Source organism: Telopea speciosissima, chromosome 4 (genome assembly GCF_018873765.1).
Source record: "Telopea speciosissima isolate NSW1024214 ecotype Mountain lineage chromosome 4, Tspe_v1, whole genome shotgun sequence".
NCBI classification, from domain to species: domain Eukaryota; kingdom Viridiplantae; phylum Streptophyta; class Magnoliopsida; order Proteales; family Proteaceae; genus Telopea; species Telopea speciosissima.
The window spans coordinates 51,691,353-51,718,500 of NC_057919.1; the positions used below are offsets into that span (position 1 = coordinate 51,691,353).

General features: G+C 39.3%; 1 protein-coding gene across 2 annotated transcripts; it reads left to right on the top strand.

The window, feature by feature from the left end:
• LOC122658409 (glutamic acid-rich protein-like) lies at positions 1-27,148 on the top strand. Of its 2 annotated transcripts, none has more exons than XM_043853356.1 (5): positions 1-212; positions 529-1,520; positions 24,370-24,828; positions 25,084-25,708; positions 26,041-27,148. In XM_043853356.1, exons 2-5 carry the CDS (start codon positions 1,443-1,445, stop codon positions 26,523-26,525), a joined length of 1,647 nt encoding a protein of 548 aa, XP_043709291.1. In that variant the 5' UTR covers positions 1-212; positions 529-1,442; the 3' UTR covers positions 26,526-27,148. The 2 variants fall into 2 exon arrangements, with proteins under 2 accessions (XP_043709291.1, XP_043709292.1); XM_043853357.1 differs by having other exon boundaries at positions 24,370-24,819; positions 25,075-25,708.

The following is a 27,148-nucleotide window of genomic DNA, read 5'->3' on the forward strand; positions in this document are numbered from 1 at the left end:
GGGGTGTTTATATTCGGGGAGAGATGGGCGCAGCTCTTTTATTTGCGTGCAACTTCCGAACGAAATTCCATTTGATGGTCTGACGAGAGGAGAGGAGATAACACAGAACTCACACAGAGGAGAAGAGAGAGAAACTGAAAGAACCCTTTTTTGCATTCGTATCTATCTCTGAGATCTTGTCCTTCTACATTGGCTACTTTGTAGTGGACAAGGTAAATAAAACAATAAAAGAAAAAAATTTTAATAAATTTTTATAGGTTGTATCCCTCCCTTCTCTCTCGTTCTCTGCAAATGTTTGAGGCATTAATGCTATAAATCCAGCTTCTACTACTACTGTAATAGCTAACGAGAGAGAAGGGGGGGAATTGTTTATCTGCTCTTTCTTTGTCTCGATAATGTTTTTTTTTTTAATTTTTAATAAGGATGAAAAAAATTTCCTGGAAGATTGTGTATTGGATGATTGTAGTTAGGGTTTTTTTTTTTACTTGGGGATGTGCTTAGGATGTTTCTGTTGGTGGATTTTTCTAGGGTTTGGTCGGATCGTCTGTGGAAACGGCGCTAATTTTGTGGTGTGGACTGTTAGGGTTACGATCAGGAGAGGTTGCGGAATAAAGACGGTTTATTTGGATTGTTCAGGTGTTACCAGAAGTGGAAATAGAGATCGGAAAAGGGTTTGTAAGTTTGGATCTTTTCTTGATTTGGTTTGTGGATTATGTAGTTCTGGTGTTGAGTTCCTGAACCTGGGACCTTTTCACACACTGAATCTGCATTGGGAGATGGTGAAATTTTGCATTTTTAGATATGGAAGAGGATTGCACTTTAGAACTTGTGATATTGAATTGACAAATTCTATGTTTCGAGGTTTTGCTTGGTTACTAGTTGATCTTTCTGCATCGGGAGATGCTTTTGATATCTGTTTCTGCTGAGAAGGAGCAGGTGATGGTTCTTTATCGTCCCATCAGGGGAGACAGAAGAAGATCAGATTGCAGTCGATTGTCTTCGTTCCTCAAGAAACCCTTCGGCCTAACATAGCTGCTCAATAACAATCTGTAGCTTTAAGAGCTAATTTTTCTGTGTTTCCTGTCTGGCAACGGTCAAGCCAGCTAGTGCAGTACTTTTGATACAGTAGATTTGATCTTTATCTGGGCATCATTCAAGATAGTGCAGTGTTTAGTGTGGATTTGGGTCATCAAATTCAGTGGAGTGTGCTTCTTCTCGGTAATAGTTATTTGAATTATTCGGATTTTTAACAATTTTTGTTGTTGGGGCCCTAAGAAGATCATGGAACACAATTGAATTTGGCAATGATTGTGGGGACATGGTGCATGGACGAGAGAACAGTTGCTGGTCCGTTCCCTTCTTGGAAGAGTTCTATTGTATACTAGGTGAAGCATTTGTGTTGTTGAAAGGAGCCCAAGTTTCTGATTCCAAGATTCCGTGCAATGTCTCGCTGCTTTCCATTTCCGCCACCAGGATATGAAAAGAAGACCAGGACTGATGAAGCAGATATTCTAGCAAAGGTTCTTATACACATATTTTCTGGCTTCAATCTTCGTGGCTCTTGCTTGTTTAATCATGCTAATTTCTTGCTTTACATTGAACTTCCTCTTTTGGTTACTCCATTAGTCCCCCTCCTTTCTGGCTATGGAAAAATCCCATATTAGAGAATCAGGTATCTTTTATTCTATATGCTGATCATTCCTCCATGTCAAATGAGCTATTATATACCAGTTATTGAGCTTGATTAAGAATCAGATATTGTTAAATTACAGTAATGGGATCTTTGAGCGACTTTTTGTGGACCCACCAACCAACTCAATGATTTTGTTTTCAGAGTTCTTGAAAAGAACAATAGCTTTTACCATGTAGCATCAAGGTGCTGTACTCTTTGATTTAAGATGGAGGTGCTTGACACTACTGGTGCCTAACTTTGGGCATTACTGCTTAGGAAGTTCTGGCACCAAACTTTACTAAAACTATATAATTGTATCAACCAAGTCAAAATACTAGAAAGAAAATAATTTAACCATAAGTTTAGTCCAATAAATACAAGGCTGGCAGTATCATTTTCTGAAATCAATGCCGAAAATAGCAGGAGAAACTTTAGAGACATCTTATCCTTCAAATGATGCTACAGAACCGACTATTATGTGAGGATCTTCTGGTTGGTTTTAAATTCTGATGTTCTGGGAGCCTTATTTTATGTATGACATAGCTGTAATGTCAAAACTGATTGTCTGAATTTTGAGGAAATTTCTGAGTGCATGGTGCTTCTTCGGTGTTTAATGACTTGGTTACTTCCTCTTTTGCATGTTGACAAAGTCCAGGACCTCATTTTAAATTGGAAACTTTGATGCTTAATAGGATTTACTTCCATCTTCCAAAATTTTGTTGCTGCATCAATTTAGAGATACAAGAGATCCTTGGGACTGTTCCTTGTTATACTCTTATGTAGTGGAGTCATGCACGAGGACATTATTTATGGAGTATATAGATCTAGGTTTTGGGATGTAATCGTGGGTTCTTGGTGAGATATATCTAATAATACTCTCTCCAGATATCAAGAGTTGTCTTGAGTATCCAACCACCTTCTTTTCACCCATTGACATCTGTTTACAATCTCTTTTGGAGACCCAGAGAATGCTTTTATCTAGCCTACCTTCGCATGGTGTTGATGTCGTAGGACTAATAGTGGTTTGGTATGATTATATTTAGTTATCCTTGCAATGTTGTCACTGTAGAGGTGATGCACATAAAACACACAATTTGGCTTATTTTAGTGGGAATAAGCCTTGGGTTAGATTATATATGTGTTGGGCCTTTAATCCAATCATGGATTTAGTTCACGGTATCGGTTGCCGCTAATACCGATATCGATGTGTCAGCTGTATCGGGTCAATTCAGGATCAAAAACCCATTTTTTCATCAAGAACAACCAGATCCATACCGTATCGGCTGATCCATATTGGTCAGGTATCGGTTTCTGTGACTGCCGATATCGACACGGATTGGCAGATACGGCTGATCCGATACCGGTCCCTAAAATCATGAATCCAATGGGTTCTTTTGTAAAAGACCACTTAAATGGGTAGTAGATACGAATTCGGGATTTACTTTATTAAGTTAGTTTGAGTTGTTTTATTTCATTAAATAATTGTCATTTATATGGTTGTTAAGGATAGGATGAGTCTTGCCTGAATAGAACTCCTATTCCTACTTTGGATGGAGTTTTAATTATGTCAAGACGCCTTTTTTTATCTAGTTAAGATAAAGTTTTAGTTATTAGGGACATATATTCCTATCATGGATAGAGTTTCATATTTCTTCCTTTCCTATTTGAATTACCTTTTAGTTTCTTATCAACAAGGTAAGGCTTAAAGCCTCCCTTTGGTTTTTAATATTGACTAAAGCTTGGCTTTGCTCCAATATTTTGTGTGATTCATAATAGCTTCTGTGAGACGCAGTAGTAACTCTTGGTGAGATGCTAAGGTGGCGCTGATGGGATTTTAGTCTAGTTCCAGGTGAAATGCTTGGTTCATATCAATCTATCTTTCTATCATTCTTCTTCAATCTATACTCTTCTTCAATCTATACATCATCAAATCAGATCTGTAATCTCATATTTCTATTCTGTTCTTGTGCATACTCTACTTGCTGGAATTTCAATTTATCCATGGTTTACTTTTGAGATTTCAATTCAAACATCAGCTTTGACGATTGCATAGTGTTTCTAAACATACCCACAGTTTCAAATTTTGAGTTTGGTGTTGATTTCTTAGAGTCCTACTTCAAGTGAGATTCTTCATCTACTTGTTTTGAAGATCAGATTTTATTTTCTATTTCAGATTTATGGTCACTTATTAAATCTAATATCTGATAATTATTCTGCTCTTTTGTTGACTAACAAATTGGACCTTTAAGTTTCTGATCACTGTTGTGCCGAGACCCTAAACTCTAGAGTTCTATTGTCAATAGGATTAGTCTATAATTCCAGATCTGACCATCTGATTTCAATCAGATCTTGAGAAGTTATCTACCAGAATTTAATTCCCATCGAAGTTGTTGATTGTAATTTACTGAATTTCTTCTAAATTTGGTCTTTTCCCCTTCACTGCAATTCTGGTTTTCAGCTTAGTTTCTAACCTAATTTGTTAGGCCTCTAGAAACCCATCAAGAGACTATTTTGTTAGTATTTGAAGTGCCTACAAAGTCACTAGTGTTTTTATGGAGCATTCATGCCTTTAAAACAATAATTACTTTTTCCCTTCACTGCAATTCTGGTTTTCAAGTCTCAACTGAGATTCTAAACCTAATTCATTAGGCTTCTAGAAACCCATCTAGAAACTTTAAAGTTAATATTTGAAGCAAGGTTCTAAATCTCGGGTTTCGACCTGCCCGAAACCTAGATATGGTCGAAACTGGTTGAAACCTGGTACTTTTTCCCCAGCCAACTTGAGACTCTGGTTTCGAGGCCCAGAAATGGTTTTTTATGTCTGGTTTTTTGTACACAGCCTATTTTTTACATTCTAAATACAAACTCAAAATGGTACTTGTGGTTATTGACCCAAGTTTACTAGTGTACGCTGAAGTATACACTAAACCTGGTATTATAAATACTTAGTTTACATAAAGTTAAAGTACAAGAACACTGAATAATACATATTATCCAAATATAACATTATGGTGCTCCTTCTTTCTCAATTCCATGCAGAGTTTCTTGGTGGGTCCAATCCACGAGCGGCGTACCACTGAATATTTCAGAGCCATTCCTCTGAATGTACCACATATGTATCCCATGACATTCTTTGGGCCCAAATTATTTTGATAGTCCATAACTTCCCATCTATAATCCCCATCATCAACTTGTATTAGATATCCCAACCTAGGGAAGGGCTCACTGTGACTGTAAGAAGGATGGTCCACTAGCATATCCACCATACGGTCCATAGTCCATGCTCAGCATATGATGGATTAAGAGAGTTGATGTAGGTTGTAGATGCACCAAACGAAGAAACCTCTCGGAAATCCACACTTTTGCTCCCACTCCCTATGTCGAAACCACCGAGACTGTGTATGTTTTGATCGAAGCTTGTGAGAAATGGCAAGTTTCACAAGTTTCGAGCGAAACTTGTCATTTTTGATATGCCGGTTTGGGTTGGTTCAATTGGTTTCGACCAGTTTCGACCTAAACCAACCAAAACCCTATACTTTTTAAACTCCCGCTTTAACTCGTCTCGGTTTCTTGCGAAACTGAGATATCTCAGTGGTTTCGGTTGGTTTTGACCGAGTTTTCTTTCCACGATTTGAAGTGCCTACAAAGTCACTAGTGTTCTCGTGGAGCATTCATGCCTTTAAAGCAACAAGTACAAATCTATTAGTTGTATCAACCTGTTGTTCATCTTATTTCATTTTCAAAGTGATTTTGAGTTGACACCCTACTAATCTCAGTTTGTCCCAAATCTTATCTGTTTTATGATCCCTTAGCTAACACTAAATCACTTCCGGTTGGGTGACTCCTCTTTATTTTAATAAGGGGAGCTATTAGTGCATATCACAGGTGTGATATAAATTTTTGAATCCAATACGAGTAGAAGTCAGCAGATTTATAGATATTGAATGCAAATAGATCCTGATGCTTTTCTATTTTGACATATGCAAGCTGGGCTTAATATGTCCTCAATTCTTTAATTCATGTAACCCAGACTGACTTGAGTGTGAAAGCTTCTTCAAGTAGGGATTCTTAACTTTAACCTCCAAGTTAGTTATCTAAAGATATCATTCCTAATTTTGACAGTTAGCTCTGACATGTGCATTTGTTGTTCCCACCATTTTTGAAGAATCTTGGTTTTCAACTACCTTAAAATCTGCATTGTGGGGATTTGAGGTTTCATTTTATATTAACTGAGGTAGTCAGCATGCTTCCTGTCTGACCATATTCAGTAACTTTCTTTCTGCTATTGATTTTACCCAATTGTAGGGTTGGTAACCAGATGAACCGAACCAAACAAAACCAAACCAGACCTGCATTAGTGTTATTCTAACCTATTAGAGTGAAGAGAAAATTTGAGAGTCAACAGAGCTACATAATCTCACCAAATGAATTGAAAATCTGATAAACATATGGAATGTTCTCCAAGCTGAAGTGATGTAGGTGCACTGCCTTGGACCGACCCAAAACCCATTTGGGTATCCATGTGAAGATGAACCGGATCCATGGGTTTAGGTTCAGTAGGATATTTAATTTCTTAGGGCTTTTTTTAGTTGGAATTTCATCTTGTAATCTTTTAGTTTAAATAGACTACTTAGTGGTAGAGTCCTTTCCATACCTTAGTTTTAATAGGCTAATTAATAGTAGAGTTGATTTAGGAATTTAATTCAGTTTTAGTAAATTAGGAGTCTTTATTTTCTGGGTTTTATAAATAGAGATGTAACCCAACGAGGGAGCAAGGTACTAAAACTCGGGTCTCGGTACCAACTCGGCTCTTGGAAAAACCGAGTCGAGTCGAGATCTCGCTGAGTTGGTGCATTTTTTTTTTCCGTCGAGTTAGGTAAATACATAGTAGATGGGTCATTTCCATGGGTCAACCCGAGATCTGGACTTGAGATCCGAGATCTCGCCAAGATATGTCGAGTTCTATCGAGTTAGGTGAGGTATTTAAATGGTAGGTGGGTTAAAAAATGGGTCGAAACTGAGACCTGAACCGAGATCCGTGGCAAGATCTCGGCAAGATATTGCACTTTTGAGACTCGCAGGCAGTATCGTCTCGGTTTTTTCAAAAACCGAGGAACTCGGCGAGATCTCGCTAGTTATCGAACTATGCAATGGAGGCAGATTTGAATGAATAAAAGTTTTGAGTTTGTTACCAGTTTGGTACAAATCAGGTTGTGCGACCTCTTCTCCTCTTTCCTGATATTTCTTCTTCTTCTTCCCTCTAGTTTCTCTTCTTTCCTTTCTGCCCTGCCGGTACCGGCAGTGCCCTTTATTGGCTACGATCTCTCTTTCTCTCCCTGTCTCTTCTTCGGTTGTTCTTCTTCCTTTCTTAATCTCAGCAGGTTATCACTCCCTTAACCTTGACCGTTAAACAGAGCTAATCCCATCGATTAGAAATTCTTCACTGATTTGGCCTGAAACTTGGATCATATATTAATCCTCTCTGGGCGATTCAACCTTCAAACCTGTGGCTCAAAACCCTTCCCTATCTTGAACTCCATTGTGCGTCAGATTTGCCCCTCCATTGTTACCGCCAGGTTCAGATTCAGATTTAGGGATCATACTCTGGAATTGCGATTTAGTTGAGTTAATACCTGGATTTCAGAGGCGCTATATTTGTGCATCGAGTTCTAAAATCCTGTCAATTGGGTTCGTATAAGGGGTTCCGTCCTTCTAAACAATTCTGATTTCTGCCATTGTTCATGTTAGAGTCGTGAGGTTGAAGATGGTGGTCTTCTTCTCTCAGTTTATTGCTTTAATTTAATCCTTCACTTTCCATTAATACCCTCCTCCTCAACTAAAATTCTGTTTTGTCCTTATTTTACTTTTGATTCCTAGATTGCCCCTTCACTTATAACTCCTCTCCACTCATGTACAGTGTTTTGCTTTTGTTAGTTGATTCCCTTTAGTTACAATACTGCCATTACATTATGCACTCCTGTTTATTTACAATTCTGCCATCCCTTTTATGAGCTTCAACTTATTTACAAAATTACCATCCTCCTTTAGACATTGAATTATGGGCAAGAGATCTCTACTTGGTCGCATGGTCTCTACACAAGCGTTTGGGCCAATGAGTGAGCACGCCTGGGTATCTACCCAGGGTGCAGAGGCGTCATCTCATGGTGCCCTGTGAGAGAGCGTTGGAAACACCACCAAGTAGAGATTTTTTCCCTTGAATTATTTACTATTCCGCCACTAGAACTTGGATTTGAGTGTGTCCTTGATTGGGTGGGCCGTAAGCAACCCGATAAGGAGTTATTCCAACCGGGTTTGCATTATGAAAAGTTATCTTGTGGTAGATTTTGCAGAACAATTAGCTATTTTAATTGGTCCTATGTCATATTCTGTCTCATGGCTACTATTTTGTGTTCTGCATTTGCAATTGGGATATGGATTTCCATAGACTGTTTGCTTGAAGAAATTGGTAATCTATGTAAAGAATGACTTGGAATCTGAACATAGTCCCTGGGCAGATGAGAAGCGTGCATCCATATGCATTTCGTTTACTAGTCATAAACGGAAGAGAAATCATGGACAGTTCTGGGGCTATGTTCTATTAAGAGGCTGGTAAGAATGGTTATCTTTGTTCAGAAAAGATTGGGGGCATTTTACTGTTGCAAGTCCTGTGCTTTTTCTCTCCCCCAAACTTTGTTCATCATTGACAGGGTCCAAGCTCCATTTGTTAAACATTTACTGTGATAGCAATTATTAAGAAATTAATTTCTTGTTTTACTGAGGTCCTTAGCTGCAGCTTGGGAACCCGTTTTAGTTGTTTTTCTAGTTCTTTCAATCTTAAGATCTGAATTTTCTAGATTGGTATGGACACTGAATTGCTAAGTGAGTATCACTTCTCTATTTTCTATCACATATTGAATATTTTAATAGTGGAAAAAGGAAGTACATGCTGTCAGTGTGTACTTCCCTCTCACAGTCTCTCTCCTCATTAAATATGTTGGTCCCCCTTCTCTCTCCTCATTAAATATACTGTTTCTCTATCTTGCTATTGCCTTAGCGTGTAAGATGACAATATAAGCAGGCAGTGCCAAGGTTCTAAATCTCGGTTTTGAGGCCAGTTTTGACCTTGGCTGAAATCGAGATCTCCCAGGTTTCAGTCAAAACCTGGTATTTTTTTGGTCAAAACTCGACATATCGGGGGCTGGTCAAAACTGGTTGAAACTATCGAAACTAGGCTGGTCGAAATTTGTTAAAATTGGTTGAAACTGGTCGAAATTTCTGAAATATTGTCAAAATATGGTCAGAACAGTATTACATATGTGATGCGAATCCGGGGTTCCGAAACCTGTTTTGGGATTGCTTATGGATCCACTGAAACACTTATAACCCAAGTACAAGAAACAATGGCAATTTTGTATTAAACAGTGGAAAGGACTTTTGGAAGATAGGAGACCGAGCTGGATAAGTTTATTAGGCAGAGGGTAAAATTGAAAGATAACTTAAAAGAGGGATTTAATAAAAACAACTGAGAAAAGAGGGGCTGTTCTGTAATTTCCATGAACAGTGCTTTCTTCTAGCTCTCGACAAACAGCAAGGGTGGAAGAACTGCCTTTATTTGACAAAGCCAACTTTCTCATATGATCTCTAATGGATTCGAAATTTTAAAGGGAATGAATCGCCTCACAGATCTATGAAATCCACCAGATCACAACCCAAAACAGCAACCAGAATTAAATAAAAAAAATTACTGAAGTTAGAACAGGCGGTAAAACAGAACCAACAATGGTTTTCAACTCTGCAACTCACAGCAAAAGGGTCTGTCCGGTATGATACTTTGATGTTTGAATCACATATGGAAACCCTACCCTCGACCAAAATCTCATACCAGACTGTTCAGTTATGATGAAGATCGAACTCAACAGTTGGGGCTACAAGTACCGCCCAGAAACAGAGAACAGAATAGTATTAAGAAAAACTTAAACTAAAGAGGTGGAAAAGGAAGAAATATGAGAAATAGAATAGATATCAAACCTGGTAGAAGAACCGGCTGATTCAGATGAAGTAAAGAGAAAAAGAATCGAAGACGAGAGAGAAATATGCGCAACTCACAGCAACCATGGCTTTCAACCCAAATAAATTTTCATTCCAAAACTCTATATTCAATCGATGGGAGTAGATGCCCTTTCAAAAGAAAAAAAAAATCCTATTCCTATTTTGAAACTGAATAGAGTTTAACTCTATCTGGATTCAATTGAAACAAACTTGGACTCAAACTCTGCTTCTAAATAAAGAAAAGGAAATAAATAAAATAATTCCTAATTTATCCAACGCCTATCTGCATCAATATGGGTTTTGTCTTGGAAACTTGGGAAACTGAGATCTTGAACCATGGGCATAGTGTAGATTCCTCTCCCTTTAATCATTCATCTCTTAAACCCAGATTATGACTGTTTTTTGCCGTGATATTATCTATATTGCATGTGAGCCCTAAACACTAAGTCATTTGGATGATTTCTTGGTGTGGTGAGATTCTCACTTAATTGTTGTTGTTTGAGACATTTTATGTTTCAGTTGCAATGTCTTGAACGGCAGTACTAATAGTGAAGCCTGATGGACATGAGAGATATTGGATTACTTTTTAACTCTTGCCAAAGGTAGATATCCAAGACGCAAAGTAATTCATAATGGAATGTAATTCCCATTGATTTTTCTATTTTTCCCACTTTTTTTTTTTTTTTAAAAGTTAGGATAAAGATACACACATCTAATAATCTAGACAAAGATGAGGACATGAGAGATATTGGATTACTTTTTAACTCTTGCCAAAGGTAGATATCCAAGACGCAAAGTAATTCATAATGGAATGTAATTCCCATTGATTTTTCTATTTTTCCCACTTTTTTTTTTTTTTAAAAGTTAGGATAAAGATACACACATCTAATAATCTAGACAAAGATGAGGCACACCATGAATGATATGTCCTGTCTCAGGTTCATCTTGTTACTTTACAAGTTAAGACAATCAATGTTTACCCTTAATACTTCTGCTCAGACTCTGTTGGATCTGGGATCTTTAAGTGGTTATACAGTTTTCATAGAGTATTACCTGTTTTATATATCATGGGTGAAGAAAATTTGACTGTTGCTTGTGGAAGCGTAACTCAAGTTGTGGGACATAGTAGAGAAAACAACGGTGAAGCCAGAGGAGTAAGATGCTCTGTGGATGTGAAATGGTCCTTGGAGGAGATAAGGCTCAAGATCTTGAAGATGAAAAGGAATCCATGAATGTTTGATCCATTAGTTAGTATGGAAGTTATTTCTCAATTTCTATGGAACAAGGGAGGATTGCAGAATCTAGGAAAGATTAGAACTTTTTGAACACACCCTCATCAGCTTTTCCTTCTCTTAGTGAATGAGTCTGCTGATTCTTTAGCTGATGAACTGGCTGGGGAATGGCAGGTTATTAGATGGCCCTTGTATTTCCGATCATGTCCTATTGATTTGCCCCCTTATAGGCTCTCTCAGGCTCGGGCCTCTTGTTTTTTTCTGTATGCTTTTTTTACTTCTATTTTCCTTGTGCGATAAAATTTGCTTCTAATCTTTCCTTGAAAATTAAAAAAGTTATGTACTTGAAGTGGATTTTTTCTGCTGGGAATTGGATTGGTAATGGTATTATGCTCTGGGAAAGGGGAAAGGTAGAGGTAACAATGTCTATTGTGCACTTTCCTGGACTCAATTCTGTTATTTGGAAGGTGACTTTGGACAGTTGGAAGTTACCTTCCAAATGGTGTTATGCTCTAGGAAAGGGAAAAGTTAGAAGTAACAATGACTAGTATGCACCTTCCTGAACTGGATTATTTCATCTGGAAAGTAAGGGATTACTTCTCTATTTGTTACTTATTAAAAAAGGGAAAAAAAAAACCGGGCTTGTTTGATAGCCTTGATGTAGTTCATGCACCTCTGTTTCCATTATTTGACTCCCTTTGATTTGCCTGTGCCTCAAGTTTGGTTGGGGTTGAAATTTAATAAAACTAATGAGTCTTTGTTTTATTATTATTATTGTTTATTTATTATTTTTTTTTGTCTTGATCTTGTGACCACTGGATCTTGGTTCCTTAGCTTAGTACTCCCTCTGCTCCCCAGACTCAGTGGAAGGTTTTGCTACATGGTCCATTTAAGAAGCTTACCTAAACAGCCTGAAATCTGGCCATATGGCACATCAGATGGGTCCATCCCAGTTTCAGCCTGATTGGAGTTTTTCCAAGTGGCAAAATAGAGCTTTCAAAATCCAGGTTTATGGGAGAGTGCACAATAGTGGTCAAAGTACCATTGGCGTGCATAGGCACGTAGGGGATGCATGCTAATAGATGGGAGTATATTTGACTTAGCTAGGCTATGAAATTTGTCATGACTAATTGAGACCATGTCCTTTCTATTCACTGGTGGGAATTGCCACATTGTCTGTCCGTGTAGCTCAAAATGGTGGACCGATTAGGAAGTCCTACCAAAATGGGGCTGCGTAAATGCAATATTCCCTTTGAAATATTATTCTGTAATTTCCTTGGAGCCTTTATGTTTTGTACTTCCAGTTTGTTTTCATGTTACAATCGTCCCTATATTTTAATTGTTAATTCATACCATGGTTCAAGAACTCGGTCAACCAAGATGAAACTTGGTACAAGTCAGGTTTCGACCATATTTCACACCTTTCGGTAGTTTTGGGGTTCTTGCACATCTTTTAGCAAAGGCTTTATGCCTGACACCTGAGTCTGTATGGTGGGGGGTTAGATAGGATGAAGCCTATAATGTGGGACAAGGTCACTAACAACAAGCTAACAGCCTAACCCAACATTAGGATCACTAGAACTGATAAACAGCAGGTTAGACACTTACACTAAAACAAAGGCAAATAATAGATCTAACAGCAAGCAAACAACAAGGTCTATCGTGGACACATGAATTAACCCATAAGGCCATAAGTCAGATGCAAGGAACTGTATCAAGTACCAAGCAACAGTGTGCAAACAGCAAGGTAAACTCCTACTGTCGGCAGTAGCAGAATGACCTCTAAAGCTTGATAAACACAGTAATACAAAATAGCAACTCAAGGTAACAGTAATAACTAACTTTAACTAACACTGATGGGGCTATGAGTCCAGTCGAAGGTAGGGTTATTGGAGAGGGTTGAGTGATTAACAGTTCAAATTCCAGCCACATCTAATGGGTATATCACGTGATACAACAATTGTTCAAAATTAGAAACTAGGGAACCAGATTTAGAAGGTTGTTACCTCGTGGAGTTACAGCCATTGGATGGCTATGAAATTACAGTCGAAGGAAGCTTAGGACTGGGATAGTAACATGCCAAAAGATGGACTCAGTTTCTGATTGGATGTAAGAAACCAACAGGAAGGTTGCTGGCAAGAAAACCCAGAACAGAAAGTGCCGCAGGAAGTATTCTGCTTCCAATCCTTTAATATACCACAGATAAGTAATGGGGCATTCAACAATAATGAATCACTCTCACAATAGCCTCGGTACCTCACAATAAACTATGTTGCAGTGGAAATAAAAATAGAAACTAAAGGAAGGAACCGGGGGGGGGGGGGGATATGACCAAGGCCTCTCTCCTATGGCCTTGGTCAGTCTCTCGCTAACCTAGGTGTCTCACCTAACTCCACTGCATCACACAGCAACATTGCATAAAACCAAGCTTTTCTAATGTAGACCAGTCACTAGTGATAAAGAGGATCGTAAACTGCAGGTCGAACAACAGTAAATACTTCGATCGGTTCTCAGATTTGTGGGAAATTTCGGAACAATAAAACAAAAAACAAGAAATTGAAGAAGGGAAAAAGAAAATAGGGTAATCTCTCTGACTTTGGGTCTCTGACCAATGGCATTTCACCATACTCCCTCACAGAGCAAAACACAAAGCTATTTTTTTTTCTCGATCTCATTAATCAAATTCGTGTACAACGCTGTAGCCCCTTACAAATTTATATAGAAGATTCAAACACTAAAAAGGAAAGGCCTAACCCAATCCTTAACTAATAAAGCATAGTTATCAAGGTGTCGCCTAGGCGGGCGCCTTGCTGCCTTGGTGGTGTTGCCTTGATTTTGGACCCTCTAGAATGGCATGGTCGCCTTGCCGCCTTGATAACTATGTAATAAAGTAACATAATTTGAGTAGGAAACTAAAATAATCAAAGAAATTGACTCTTAACCGGATTTTAACTAAATTAATGAAGTAAATCCTGTTTTCCTGCTTTCTACCCATATTTTAGGCTCATTAAAGTTGACCCATTTACAAGAAAAAACCCATGGGATCAAAGGCCCAACACCTACATAACCCAACCCAAGATTTGTTTCCAATAAAATAAGCCCTGTAGGTGACTTATCTGCATCGCTTTTATTCATCAATAAATTGTCTGTAGGCACAATGGCCCTTACAATTTATAGGTGCTTATAGCACACTAACAAAAAATAGAGAGTAAATAAAAGAGGCCCACACATATAGTGGGAGCCTTGTAAAATAAGAAACTTAAATAAAAGGAAAGATAGCCTAAGATCTAAAGGCCCCGTTTGTTTTTTGACGGATAAAAAGGGGTGGGAAACTTGTGAGGGTGGGTCCCACATGTTGTGGGTTCGGTTGACAAGGAAAGGAAAGGAAAGGAAAGGAAATAATGGAATATGCATTTTGTAGTGAGGTGGGATTTAGTGGGAGTGAGAGGAAATGGACATGGGGTGGGATTCCATGGGAAAGAAAGGAAATAGGAAGAGGAGAGATTGAATGGTGCCACCTCACCAAACAAAAATAAATGCATTTTATGAGCTTGTCTGAAGTTTCCCACCTCATGTAAACCAAACTGTCACATTTGTGGTAATTTGTGGAAAACAAGTACAAGTTCCCCCCCCCTTTTTTCCTTTTCCACTTTTCTTTGTCAAACAAACAGGGCCAAATAGTACTTAAAACTGGAAATAGAAACTACATAAAATAGAAACTACTCCCTATTTTCGTGCAGGCTTCAAGTCCCTTCTAATTGGGTTTATAGAATGGGTCTGTTACAATAGAAAACTCAAAATTACTTAAACCCATGACCTATATAACCCATTGGTGACTTCAATTTGCGCATAAATATTGAACCATGGGCTCAATTTTACCCAAAAAAACTGAACCAAACCCAAATCAAAACATTCTTCTTTCTTTCTTTGATCTACAACACCCTTTTGATTTCCCACCAACAAGCCTAGATCAGAATCTCTCCAATCCCAAGAGTTTCTCACTCTACACTGAGTCTTACAGCAGTTCCTTTCACAGCAACAAAAAGGCAACAACTTATCCTCATTGATAAAATTGTTGGATGCCAAAATGGGCTTCAAGCTGTTTATTTACAAGAATGACGCCCTGGCTAAGTAAGAAATTTGTCTAATCAAACTTACGTAGCCAATAGGAAACTTAAAACAAAAAGGACACTTAACAGGAAACCCTCTACACTAGGTAAAGGAATTGAGGACTGAAATAAAACTATTTAAACTAACCTAATAAAGTAATTCCTTTATTTCTGCCTCCTACCCCTAATTTACGCCAGTCAAAGTGCCCATTACAAAGAAAATCCTTTGGACCAAAGGCCTAACATATATATAACCTAACCCAAGGCTTGTTTTCACTTAAATTTGTCCAAATCTATATTTTATCTGCATCAATTTTCCATGGCTTGAAAAAACTCGACCTCGAGTTTGACGAGAGTGAAACATGTGAATAACAACTTTGACCATTCCCAAACAAAACTTTGGTGATGTAGGTGCTTTAGGAATAAAGTCATCAACCTTGGAATTTTCACTTCAAAGTAGGGAGGTGGAATCACAAACTCAATAAATTCTCCGATGGTTAGAATAGCATCGGGGGCTGATGACCGCATCATGCTGAGTGTACTCGAAGTATTCCTTAATCATGACCCGTGTCTTCATGAACCTCTATAATGTAATCCTTCAATTAGAAACCTATGATTGTTGGTCATTTGTCTTAAATTCTTCAAGTATTGCCTCTTTGTTGTCATTGCAACCTTCTTTGGTTTCATCTTTATCTTCAAATGTGGGCTTTAGCTCTTGAAGTAAAGGTAAATCTTCTACCTTGCAAGGAACCTGATTTTCACCTTGAATCATTGATTCCTTTACAATCCAAATCAAACTTGTTTAAGAAAATTGGATGCTTCTTTGTCGGCTCATCCAAAGTGATAGGCTCCTCCTCTTTTACTATTTCATTTGTTTCTTCTTTTGATTGTGCAAAGTTGAGTTTAGACTGTGTTTTAACATTATTGGCGTAACATCCAATATTTTCCAACTTGCAAACTAAATTTCATAGATGGCTGCTTCAAGTTATCTTCAGCTTTGAAGGCCTTTTGGTGGTATTCTTGTTGAAGGGAGAACTTTTAAAAAAAATGCTCTGGTAGGCATAGTTGTCAAGGTGTTGCCTTGGTTGCCTAGGTGGGCGTTTTGGCCACTGTGTTGGTGTCACCTTGCATTCGGACCCCCTCCAACGCCTTGGGTTTTCTAAACGCCATGACAAATATGTTGATAGGTACTTGTTCTTCAACTCGTACTTTTTTTTTTTGGATGAATAAAAATTTCATTTCCAAGAAGACAGAACAAGAAAGGACCCCCGAAAGGGAGAAAGAAAAAGGAAAAGAAATACAGAAATACACAAGCAGCCCCTACCTCAAGAAGAGGAGGAAGAAGGCTGGAGAGAGGAAGTGGGAAATCCCCAGGACACAACAATATACCTGTTCCTTGGGGAATCAGAACAAACAAACTGAACAGAAGAAAGCTTTGTTCTAATATCAAAAGAAATGGCATCTCAAATCTGTCTAAGAGACCTAGAGTTGGGTCCATTTTCTGATGTTACGCTCCGTCCATATGTGATTGATGACAGCGCAAAAAGCAAGCTTCCCCACAATGTCGCAAATAGAAGAACCACCAAAAGTCATGTCAACCCAAATCCATTCTCGATCAAAAGAAAGGATTCTCCTTCGACGGGGCCAGCATCTATTGAGAATACCTTGCCAAATAGAGCGGGGGAGAGGACAATCAAAAAAGAGATGATCTATGTCCTCCATAGCATTCCAGCAAAAGCAGCATTGAGGGGAGACTTAGATCTGCCGACGGCGAAGAAAAGACTGCGTTGGAAGGCAGTTAGAGAGAGCTCTCCAGGCTGTAAAACAGTGCCTAGGGATATGGTATTTGAACCAGAGAAGCTTCCTCCAAGGAACCAGAGGACCTCTGGCCCTAACAAGATTCCAAGTAGATTTGGAGTTGAATAGACCTGAAGTTATAGGAATCCAGAAAACACAATCATCCCTCCCAGAGGGTCTTCTAGTAATGGAAGGCAAAACATCCCATACTGAGTTGAGAACTGGATGAAGAGAGTGGGGAGGATCCCAATCATTTTTCAGAAATGATGTCAGCTACCATGGAGTTCTTGTTCAAGCCACAACTATAGATAACTCTAGAGGGGACAATGTGGTGCAAAATTCCCATAGGATGCCAGTGATCTAGCTAGAGAGAGGTAGAGGTGCCATTTCCAATATGAGAACTGATGGCATCAAGAGCAATCGGCCACAGGGCAAGAATTTTACGCTAGACCCAGGAGGCATTAGAAGGAGCCGAGGCGGACCAGATTGAATCATTGCAGAGAGGCCCCGAGTAAATCCAATCAACCCAGATGCTACGTGGCCTAGAGACAATCTTCCAGATGAGCTTGAGGATACTGGCTGAGGTAACATCTTTGATTCGACGCAGGCCCAAACCACCCTCATCTTTGGGAATGCAAATCGAAGGCCATTTTGAAGGATGGAGAAATCTTGAAGTCTCTATACCTTTCCAAAGGAAAGAGGCCATGAGAGCTTCCAAAGACTTAATAGTTGAAGATGGCAGCCCAAAAATACCGGACCAAAAGATATGGGAAGCTTGCAAAACTTATTTGACAAGAACCTGGCAACCCGCATAAGATAGAAGCTTGCCTTTCCAAAGTTGGAGCTTTTTCCTGATTAGATCCAGCATAGGAGAATAGTGATGAGCAGTGAGTCTAGTAGGGATAAGAGGCAGCCCCAAATACTTAATAGGCAGAAGACCCAAAGAAAATCCAAATTTGTCAATAAGAGAAGCTTTTTCAAACTCCGAGACCCCTGCAAGAAAAAGCAAAGACTTTGTAAGGTTGATGCGGAGACCTACGAGAACTTCAAAATGATGCAGGCAAGTCATAATATTCTCCATTGAGCTAATAGAGGCTTTGGAGAAAATCATGAGGTCGTCCGCGAATGCAAGATGAGAGAGCTTGAGGGCTTTGCATTTGGGCAGCGGAGAAATGAGCTGCTGATTGGTACTAGATTGGATGAGCCTGGAGAGAACTTCCATGACCAAAGTAAAAATATAAGGGGAGAGGGGGCAGCCTTGACGAATTCCCAAAGAAGAGGGGAAGTAAACTACAGGACTACCATTGACAAGCACTGAGAAGTTGGGGGTGAAGATACATTGGTGGATCCAATATGTAAACACAGGCCCATCTTCTCAAAAACAATTGTAACGAAGTCCCATCTCAACGAGTCAAAGGCCTTGTGAATATCTATTTTCATGAGAGCTGTCGGAGGGTGAGATTTTCTGTCAAATCCTATAACAATCTCATTGCACAAAAGGATATTATCAGAAATGCTTCTTCCAAGGATACGCTGATTGATCATCACTGACAAGGATAACCACTACTGCCTTGAGTCTGATGGCAAGAATCTTGGCGTTGAATTTGTACAACAGGTTGCAAAGGGCTATTGGCCGGAAATCTGTCATACTGGATGCACCTTCCTTCTTGGGGATGAGGCAGATGAACATGTGATTTACACCTTTGATCTGACTGGGGCTGAAGAAGAAGCTCTTGATAGCCTTTATGAGATCTTCCTTGATGATGTCCCAAGAGGCAAGGAAAAATCCCAAACTAAAACCATCGGGGTCAGGAGCTCTGTTAGCTTTGAAAGATCGGATAGTTGCAATAATTTCATCTTCAGAAGGGATGATGGAACTGATAGAGGCATGACGCTCATTGGGGATAAATTTATTCAGCAGATTTTCAGGAAAGGAGCCTGAATCCCCCGTGGATCCACTACAAAGATCCTTGAAGTACCCAACAGCCAAGTCCTTTATATCATTAACCCGATGAAGAGTAGTACCTGCTGAATCTGTAAGATGCAAAATGGAGTTGTGTTATTCCTGGATTTTAAGGATCGATTGAAGTAAGCTGAGTTTGAATCCCCAAGCTCCAGCCATTTTATCCGAGACTTTTGCCTAAGGAAGCTTTCCTCCTGAGAAAGCAAAGTTTGAAGCTAAAGAGAGATCTCTTTTTCCTCCTCTGCCAGGGACACATTTAAGAAATCAGAGTGAAGCTGAGTTTGAATATCATTGAGCTTATCCTTACAGTCAGTGACCTGCTGCGAAATATTCCCAAAAGAGGTGCTGTTCCAGTCTTTAAGAGCAAACTTAACATTCTTGAGCTTTCTTGCAAGGGCAATTAATGGAGAGGAAAATGCTTGGACAGGTTTATCCCAAGCCTCCTTTACAGTAGCTAAGAAAGAAGGATGAGTAGACCACATATCAAAGCATTTGAAAGGTTTGGGGCCAAAGGATAAATAAGGCTGAATGACTAAGGAGATAGGACCGTGATCAAAGATACCTGGGGAGTCAAAAGTAGCATGAGAAGAAGGGAAAGAGGAGAGCCACGATTCATTTCCCAAAACTCTGTCCAGCTTGCAAGCAATGCGAGATATACCAGCTCTCTTATTGTTCCAAGAAAAAGTAGGCTCGACCATCTAATATCATTGACACCAATATCCTCAATGCAAAGATTGAAAGCATCCACAGCATCCAAATCCAAGATATCACCTCCTTGCTTCTCATGACTATAACGAACAACATTGAAATCGCCACCAAGATCCCAAGGCCGGGAATCAATCTGGCCAGCAATTGAACGGAGGTCATTCCAAAGGGAAGATCTTTCAACTGCACTATTTGAAGCATAAATAGCTGTGAACAGGAAGTTTGAAGAGCCCAAGCTATCAGATAACTTTAGGTGAAGAAACTGAGATAAGGAGGAAATGAGGGAAATGGAGAGTTTGGAGGGGTCCCAAATATCCCATATACGACCATTAGGATGAGAGGAGTAATTTGATAAGAGGGACCACCCAGGGACCATTGGGTTTAAATTTTTTTGGGCATTAGACTCCTTATATGAGTTGCAAGGAGACAGCAGAAGCTAGCACGATGCAGCCTAATACAGGAACGAACTATGAGTTTCAACTCGTACTTCATCTCTTCCCAAGTACTGGGCTCACATCTTCTAACTCTGAGTCTCTCTTCATGGACACTCCATCATTCCCTTGTTGCTCCAACTAAGTTAGTCTTGACTAATTTGATCTTCCTAACATCAGTCATGTTGTACAATCAAAGTAATCATCAATTCCATTCACCCAATCAAGGAACGCATGTGGATCAAGCTTTCCACCGTACTCGTTCAACTCTAGTTTAACCTTTTGTGAGTCATTATATCACTTAGGAGGAAAACCAGCGTTGTTGTCGAAGTAAGTTTTCACATGATCCTCAAAAGTAACTAGTGGTGCTTGTGGTGTTAGAGTTCTCTGTGGCAACCTTCCCTGGTATCAGTTAGTGTTCTGTGATGTAGCTGGTGCCGGGGTAATGTTCATGATGCAGATTTATCACCAAACTGGGCTTCTTTACTTAGGAATAAGTCTAGGGTTGGGTTATATACATGTTGGGCTTTTGATCCCACGGGTTTTCTATGTAATAGGCCACTTTATGGGCCTAAAATATGGGTAATTAGGTTGCATACGGGATTCCTTAGTTTTATTTTATGTAATTAGTGGTCATGTGATCACTTGAGTGATCATGTGACTTGGTTAAGTGGTCATGTGGCTAGTTAGGTTGGGCTGGATTAGGACTCTCTAAGTCCAGCCATGTTTTGAGCCTATTTCCTTCAGTATTTCAGTTTCCTAGTCAGTTTAGGTTACCTAATAGGAAGGATTGGGTTAGGCCTTTCCTTTTTAGTGTAGGAATCTATTTTTGAGTCTTTTATGTAGAGTTGTAAGGGTGACAAATATTGGACACAAATTTTGATATTAATGAAAAGCTTTTTGCTGCTCTTCTTCTCCATTGAAGATTTTGTCTTGTGTTTGATCAAGGCTGGTGGGATTGGTGTTTGATCCAATCAACACCTTGTGGTGTGAAGTCCGGGTGGTTCGATCAAGCTCTCTTTGTTCTTTTGAAGCTCTCTTTTAAGTTCTTTGAAGATCTCCTTCAAGTTCTGATTCAAGATTCAATTTTTATTCAAGTTTCTCAATCAAACAAGCTGCTGCCAAGGGAATTCTGCAACAACAGTGAGTTTGATTCATCCAAACCCTAACCTTTCTTCTTCTAATCCTCTAAACCACCAAACCCTAGCTTCCCCCCCATCTCTGGACATAATTGCCATAACCCAAATTCTGCCCAGACCAAACCAGCCATCAACATACCACCATATTTGGATCGAATTTCCCTCTCACCCTAAGGAGAACTCGATCCAAGCCCCTGCCCTAACTTCCCATCCTAAACCCTAGATTCCACCATTATTCCCTTTTCAAAAACCCAAAACCCTAACCCTAAATTGCTGCAATTCCATTCCAGCTCACTTCCAACCATTAATACTTAACAAGACCTTCACTGATATACCTAACCCTACCATCAAACCCTAACTCCCAACAAACCCTAACCCAAATTTGACCAAAATATCTACTTTTGACCTACCCGAATTACCCATTCAGGAACAAATCCTGGTTATTGGCTTCTAGTTGGTCTCCTATCAATCTAGAACTATATTAGCTCATCTCTATGGTCCTCTAGAGTAGGCTGGTGTTTTGACGTTGTATCAACATGTTGCTCCAAGGATACCATTCATTCAGACAAACTTTTCGACATATCAGCAAGTTGTCACTTGGAAATCTGATCCTCTCTCAACTCTTTAGGGTTAGAACCTAATGTAGCCATAGCTCTGATACTAAATTTTGTGGGGAGTAGATAGGATGAACCTTAGGTTCAGATTACACACCCTCCTTTTAACCGAGTCTTATAGCAACAAAAAGGCAACCATTCTCAATTTTAAAATCATTGTATGCCATAATAGACTACAAGCTGTTTATTTAAAAGAAAGATTCCTTAGCTAAGTAAGATACTTGTTTAACTTAACTTACATAGGCAATTGGAAACTTAAGAAAAGGACACTTAAAAGGAAACCTTCTACACTAAGTAAAGCAATTAGACTGAAATAAAACAACTTAAACCTTGACAAAGTAAATCTTGTTTTCCTACCTCCTACCCCTAATTCAGGCCCATCAAAGTGGCCCAGTACAAAGAAAACCCATTGGATCAAAGGCCAAACACATATATAACCCAACCAAGGTTTGAAAATTCGTTTCGTTTCTCTGGCCGAAAAACCAAAATTTGGCCCAGATGATGTATTTTTTCTGATGATGTTTTGATTGGTTGTTTCGGTGGGCAAACGGGCCATAGTAGGCTCCGATACTTCTTGGAGACCTTGCTTTAGGCTAAATGAACATATGTAAACCTTCATATTGCAACAAAAGTTCCACTAAATGGTGTTTTGGATTTGCACCCTTGGTTGGCAATAAATGTTGAACATTATTGTATACCTTATGTGATATTGCATATTTTGCACATTGTTTTAGTACTAGAAGACAGAATAGGCAAATAAAACAAGTAAAATATGTAACCATGGATGAAGGAAAATAATATTATTAATTATTTAGGAAATATTTAAACTACAAAGTAGAGCTCACAATACCAAGTCTAAAGTCCTCCCAAGTAGCCAAGTCCCAACAATACATTACTGTGACTGTCTATTCATATGACCTATGGCGTGCTGGATCAAGTCTACTCATGGTTCAATGGAGTCGACGTGTTATTGCGTGCAAGAAGAAACGAACGTAGTCCTCCACAGCTTACCTATAAATTTCATTGCCTCCATTGCAGAGTCATCTTCATCACCATGAATCGCAGCATTAATCTGTACCCAGTACCGTTCATGATTCTTGAAACCCTACCCGGTTCTTCTTCGTTTCAGGCTTCCTACTTGGCTTCTGGGGATTTTTCTCTACAGATAAGAGGATTCTCCTCTCTGGCTTTCATTTTGTTTAGGGTTTTGAATTGGTTAGGGGGGAGGGGATCATTTGGAGATTTAAAAAAGAAAAAGAAAAAAGAAACAGAGAGCGAGAACTGTGAGAGTTTCAGAGGAGGGTTTCACGGAGAACAAGGAGGAATCGAAAGAGAGGGACTGTTGAGGATTCTCTCCCTCTCTCAAATCTCAATCGAGCTTGCTGCCATCAACAGTAGCAGTGACCTTTCTGTGGATGCCAAAGGCTTTGGAACCCTTCCTTGATTTCGGTGCTTTGGAGATATATAAAAAGAAGAAGAGGAAAAGAAAGGTTTTGGTTTCTCTTCTGCTTTTGCCTTTCTATATTGTCTCTCTCTCTCTCTCTCTCTCCCTCTCCCATTGAAATTTACTTCCTCCCCTCTAGTTCTTCACAGTGATTTGGATTTTGGGAATAGAAAGTTGTGGACTGTTGAGATCCAAGATTTGTGCTCAGTTCCTGTACACATTTAGATTTTGTTGGTTCTCAGTGGTGCTGGGATGGTTGCAGAAGCTGAGGAGCTTTACCAGGAGATGGGTGAGCAAGAAGTTAAACCAGACGGAGGGAGTTGATATGGGGAAGATTAGTTGTAGGTTTTTCAAACCCTTAACGATTTGGGGAAGATGAGGGCATTTTGGTCAATTAAAACACAATTTTAACATTTAACGTGTTCAGTTAACGGACTGGGTGTTTTTGGTAATTAGTTTGGAAAGCAGGGGAGGTACATGAAATTTTCCACAAACCTCATGGGTGGAAGTATAATTAAAGCAAACCCCAGGGTAGGTACTTGAAATTTTCCCAAAGAAAAAAGGGTAAAGGTTCTTTAAGCAAGCGGCATAGGAGAGAGTGCACCAATGAGGAGCAACAAAATAGTTTCACAAAAAGGAGCAAGTAAACTATGTCTTGCAAATTTTAGTTACCCATCGAAAATTTTTGGGTGCCAAATATCATTGTTAACACTTATTATCTCCTTGCAAATGGTGCATTTTGTGAGGTATATCGATGGATAATCCACAAAAATGCTTGTTATTGCATTGGAGAATTATTCTCTGGTACATCAAATCGATTTGCCAAGTAACCAGTGTATCTTATTTTTTTATTTTTTTTTATTTTTTTTAAGGATTTTCACAATCTTATATCTCTCGGCAGAATGACGTAATAGTTTCAAATTGAAAACTGGTAGGTGGCACATATGGCATAATTAAACTTGCCTATCTTCTTTTGGTGCGTCACTTTGTAATATGCTGAAATATTCATTATTGTATATTTGTATGACATGAATAAGTATTTGATACCGTATTTTGATATACTGAAACTTGTAAATCTTATTTTTGATGTACATGGAAATTAATGCAGTATTGGGATCCTATTCATGTCTTATTTTTGGCATGTAATTAATGCTTTGGATTTTAAGGTAGAATAGGTAGATATGCATTGCATCTAACTGAAATATGTTTTTCAGGGGAAGCAGAAAGAGAAAAAACATAAGAAGGAGAAGAAGGACAAGGATAAGAAAGAGAAGAAGGACAAGGAGAGAAGCAGTGATAAGCACAAAGAAAATAAAGACCGAAAGGAAAAGCATAAAGACAAGAAGGACAAGGATAAGGATAAAGATAAAAACAAAACCTTAGATGAGAAACGGAATGAAGGGCGACATGAGGGGTACAATGGAGAGAAGGTTAACCAGAACAAACAGCAGGCCGAGGAGATCAAGGGCTCTAAATTTGTGCAGGAGTTGGGCAGGAGGATCAGAGATGCAGAAAAAGGGACAGGGGTCCAAATGCTTGAGAACTTCACTAGTACAGATCAAAGAAAAGCTGAGGGTATGGCCAGGTTGGTGGAGAAAGTTTTTGACAATAGGTCTGAAGTTAACGAAAAGAATAAGGTCGGTGCAGATCAAAAAAGAGCTGAGGTGGGGATGGTCAGAGTGGTGGAGAAAGATTTTAGCAATAGGGTTGAGGAGATTAAGGGTTTTAAATTTGTGCAGGAGTTGGGCAGGAGGATCAGAGATACAGAAAAAGGGACAGGGGTCCAAATGCTTGAGAACTTCACTGGTACAGATCAAAGAAAAGCTGAGGGTGTGGCCAGGTTGGTGGAGAAAGTTGTTGACATTAGGTCTGAAGTTAAAGAAAAGAATAAGGTCGGTGCAGACCAAAAAAGAGCTGAGGTGGGGATGGCCAGAGTGGTGGAGAAGGATTTTAGCAATAGGGTTGAAGGGAAAGAAAAGAATAACGATGGTATTTTTCAACAAAGAACTGAGGGAATCGCTAGATCAGTGGAGAATGCCGTCAATTGGGCTGAAGGGAAAGAAAAGAATAAGGAGAAGAAAAATGATGATAGAAAGGCTGATGTACAAAGAAATAGAGATGAGGAAAGAAGTTCAGGAAATGCAAAATTTCAGAACTTCACCAGAATGGATCAACAAAGGGTTGAAGGAATGGGCAAACCAATGGAGAAGGATGCTGAGAAGAGACTGGAAGGGAAAGAAAAGAAAAAAGGCAAGGAAGGTAGTGATAAACAGGGGGATAAGCACAAGGGGAGAGATCGAGAGAAGAAAAGCAAAGGAAAAGATAAAGACAGGAGTAAAGAGAAGAAGGAGAGGGAGAAGGAGAAAGCGAAGGAAAAAAGTGATAAAAAGAATAGGGAGCAGGATAAATTAAAAGATAGCAGCAAGGACCCTACAAGTACCATCAACATTAAACCATCAGCATTAAACTTTTCCAAGGAGAGTGACAAGAGCCTTGATGCCGATGGGAATCTCAGGAAAAGAAAAGACAGAGAGATGAATGGGTTTTTACATGGTGAGTCGACTTAATGTCCTCCAGTACAGTACTAGTGTACTTCAGTTGCCATCTAGTGGTTGGAAGCACATATTAGGCTGTGCAAACCCTACCACGGTTGGTTTTAGACACATTGCAGTACTTACTGCTCGCTACTTAATACAATACCATCCTTTCAGTTCTTGACCGATGGGCTTTGTGTTTCCAAAGCCCAATTTTCCAATAATTTGATTTGTACTAGAGCTTTTTTTGAGGTATAAAATGACCTGTTCATATTTCTTAGATTTTTTGTTATCATTTATTTAGGTTAGTGAGCAATTTTATCATCCTTCTCTTTTTAAATCTTTTTACAGGGAGTGATATTCAGCCAAATAAATTGCCAAGACCTGCCTTTTCCTCTCACCGGTTAACAGAGAATGGAAAAAAAGTTTATCCATGCCAACCTGATATCCAATTTACTTCCGATAGGCAGGGGCTACCCAATAACTTTAAGGCAGAGAATAAGGAGCACAAAATCAATGGTATAATAGAAGTTCCGCCAGCTTCTGTTTGCTCAACAAAGGAGATCCCTGCAACACAAGCAAATGAGAATGGTGAAGCTTCTACAAAACCGCTGCATCCTGATTTGAAGTATCTAAGCCAGATACTTTCGGTACCCAAGATGGAGGAATGGTCGGTGTTTGACGATCAGGAATGGCTGTTCAGCAGTGACTGTCTTCAATCGAAGAAGCCCAAGGTGGGATCTTCTGTGGTTGATGAGACCCCGCAGGTGTGGGCGGAAGCTCTGCAAATAGAGTCAGCTGATGTTTGTGCTCTGCCATATGTCATTCCGTACTGATTGGACTTGGATCTCATACCTTCCAATTACCCCCACAACAGCAGTCCCCAAAAGTACCCTTCAGGAAGGAATAGCAGCGCTGGGGTCTCAGAGATGGGTTGTTGGTTTCTTGTACCGCTTTCTCCTGTTATTATACTTCCTGTTCTTTCAGGTATGCATTTCACCGACATCTGTTGCAGTAAGTATTGATTGCCTGTGACTACATTGTCCTGGAATTGTTTTATATGGAAAATCAAATCTGTCACACCTTTCTTTGCTTGCTCCGTTAGGTTGGTGAATCTTTGCAGGCTTGGTATGGGGAGGGGTTTTTATCCCACTCATCTGTAAGTACTAATCCATGAGAACCTTAGGTACCACCAGAAGATAATGTCACATACTGCGAGATCCTAAACGTCCCCAAGTTGATTGAAGGGAAAAAAAAAAAAAGGGTTGAAAAGATGCTAAATTTGTGCAATCTTATTTTTGTTTCTTCAAGCTAAAAAGCTCTTCTAATTGACAGAGAGTGAAGAGAAGCTTGGAGTGGTTTTTGCTGGCACCACCACACAATTTTGATTTGTACCATATATAAATCTTATTTACAAGAAATGTACAGTAGAGAGAAAAAGAAAAGAGGCAGTTCCATT

Excerpts from the sequence above, each read along its gene's own strand:
- LOC122658409 (XM_043853356.1), top strand. The coding sequence starts at position 1,443 with ATGTCTCGCTGCTTTCCATTTCCGCCACCAGGATATGAAAAGAAGACC. Across the intron at positions 1,521-24,369 it reads AAGCAGATATTCTAGCAAAG|GGGAAGCAGAAAGAGAAAAA; the intron begins GTTCTTATACAC and ends TATGTTTTTCAG. Across the intron at positions 24,829-25,083 it reads AAAGAGCTGAGGTGGGGATG|GCCAGAGTGGTGGAGAAGGA; the intron begins GTCAGAGTGGTG and ends GAGGTGGGGATG.